At 37.1% G+C, this 315-nt stretch overlaps 1 protein-coding gene across 1 annotated transcript in view; it reads left to right on the top strand.

Moving 5' to 3' along the window:
* The window catches only part of LOC119585879 (signal recognition particle subunit SRP68-like), a gene marked incomplete in the record, with an annotated part of 16756 nt that overhangs the window by 15298 nt on the left and 1143 nt on the right, over positions 1 to 315 (top strand). Inside the window, 1 exon segment of the mRNA XM_037934610.1 lies at positions 5 to 139. Coding sequence (XP_037790538.1) covers positions 5 to 139 — 135 coding nt within the window.

The following is a 315-nucleotide window of genomic DNA, read 5'->3' as shown; positions in this document are numbered from 1 at the left end:
GCAGGTTTCTGTACAGAAGAATTTGGATAAGTTGTCAGCATTGGTGGACAGTAAGAAATTCACTGCCCATGCTCAGGCCATCTTGGTATCTGAAACTGCAGTGCCTAATATTTCTAAACTCTCCCTTAAGGATAAGAAGGTAAGTAGATTCATTCTACCTGTTCTCCATATTCCCAACACAATAAACCTTCCATACCTTTTTATATTTGTCCAGATGGTCTAACACTTTTTGGATGAGAAGCTTTTCTCTTTAAAGCCTGTTTACATAAACATGCTTTCTTGTAGAATGTGTTCAATCATCTTGCTGTCTTTATT

This window comes from Penaeus monodon, chromosome 20, assembly GCF_015228065.2.
Source record: "Penaeus monodon isolate SGIC_2016 chromosome 20, NSTDA_Pmon_1, whole genome shotgun sequence".
Lineage (NCBI taxonomy): Eukaryota > Metazoa > Arthropoda > Malacostraca > Decapoda > Penaeidae > Penaeus > Penaeus monodon.
Note: the sequence above shows the minus strand (reverse complement) of the source record. Positions and strands in the feature narration are given on the sequence as shown.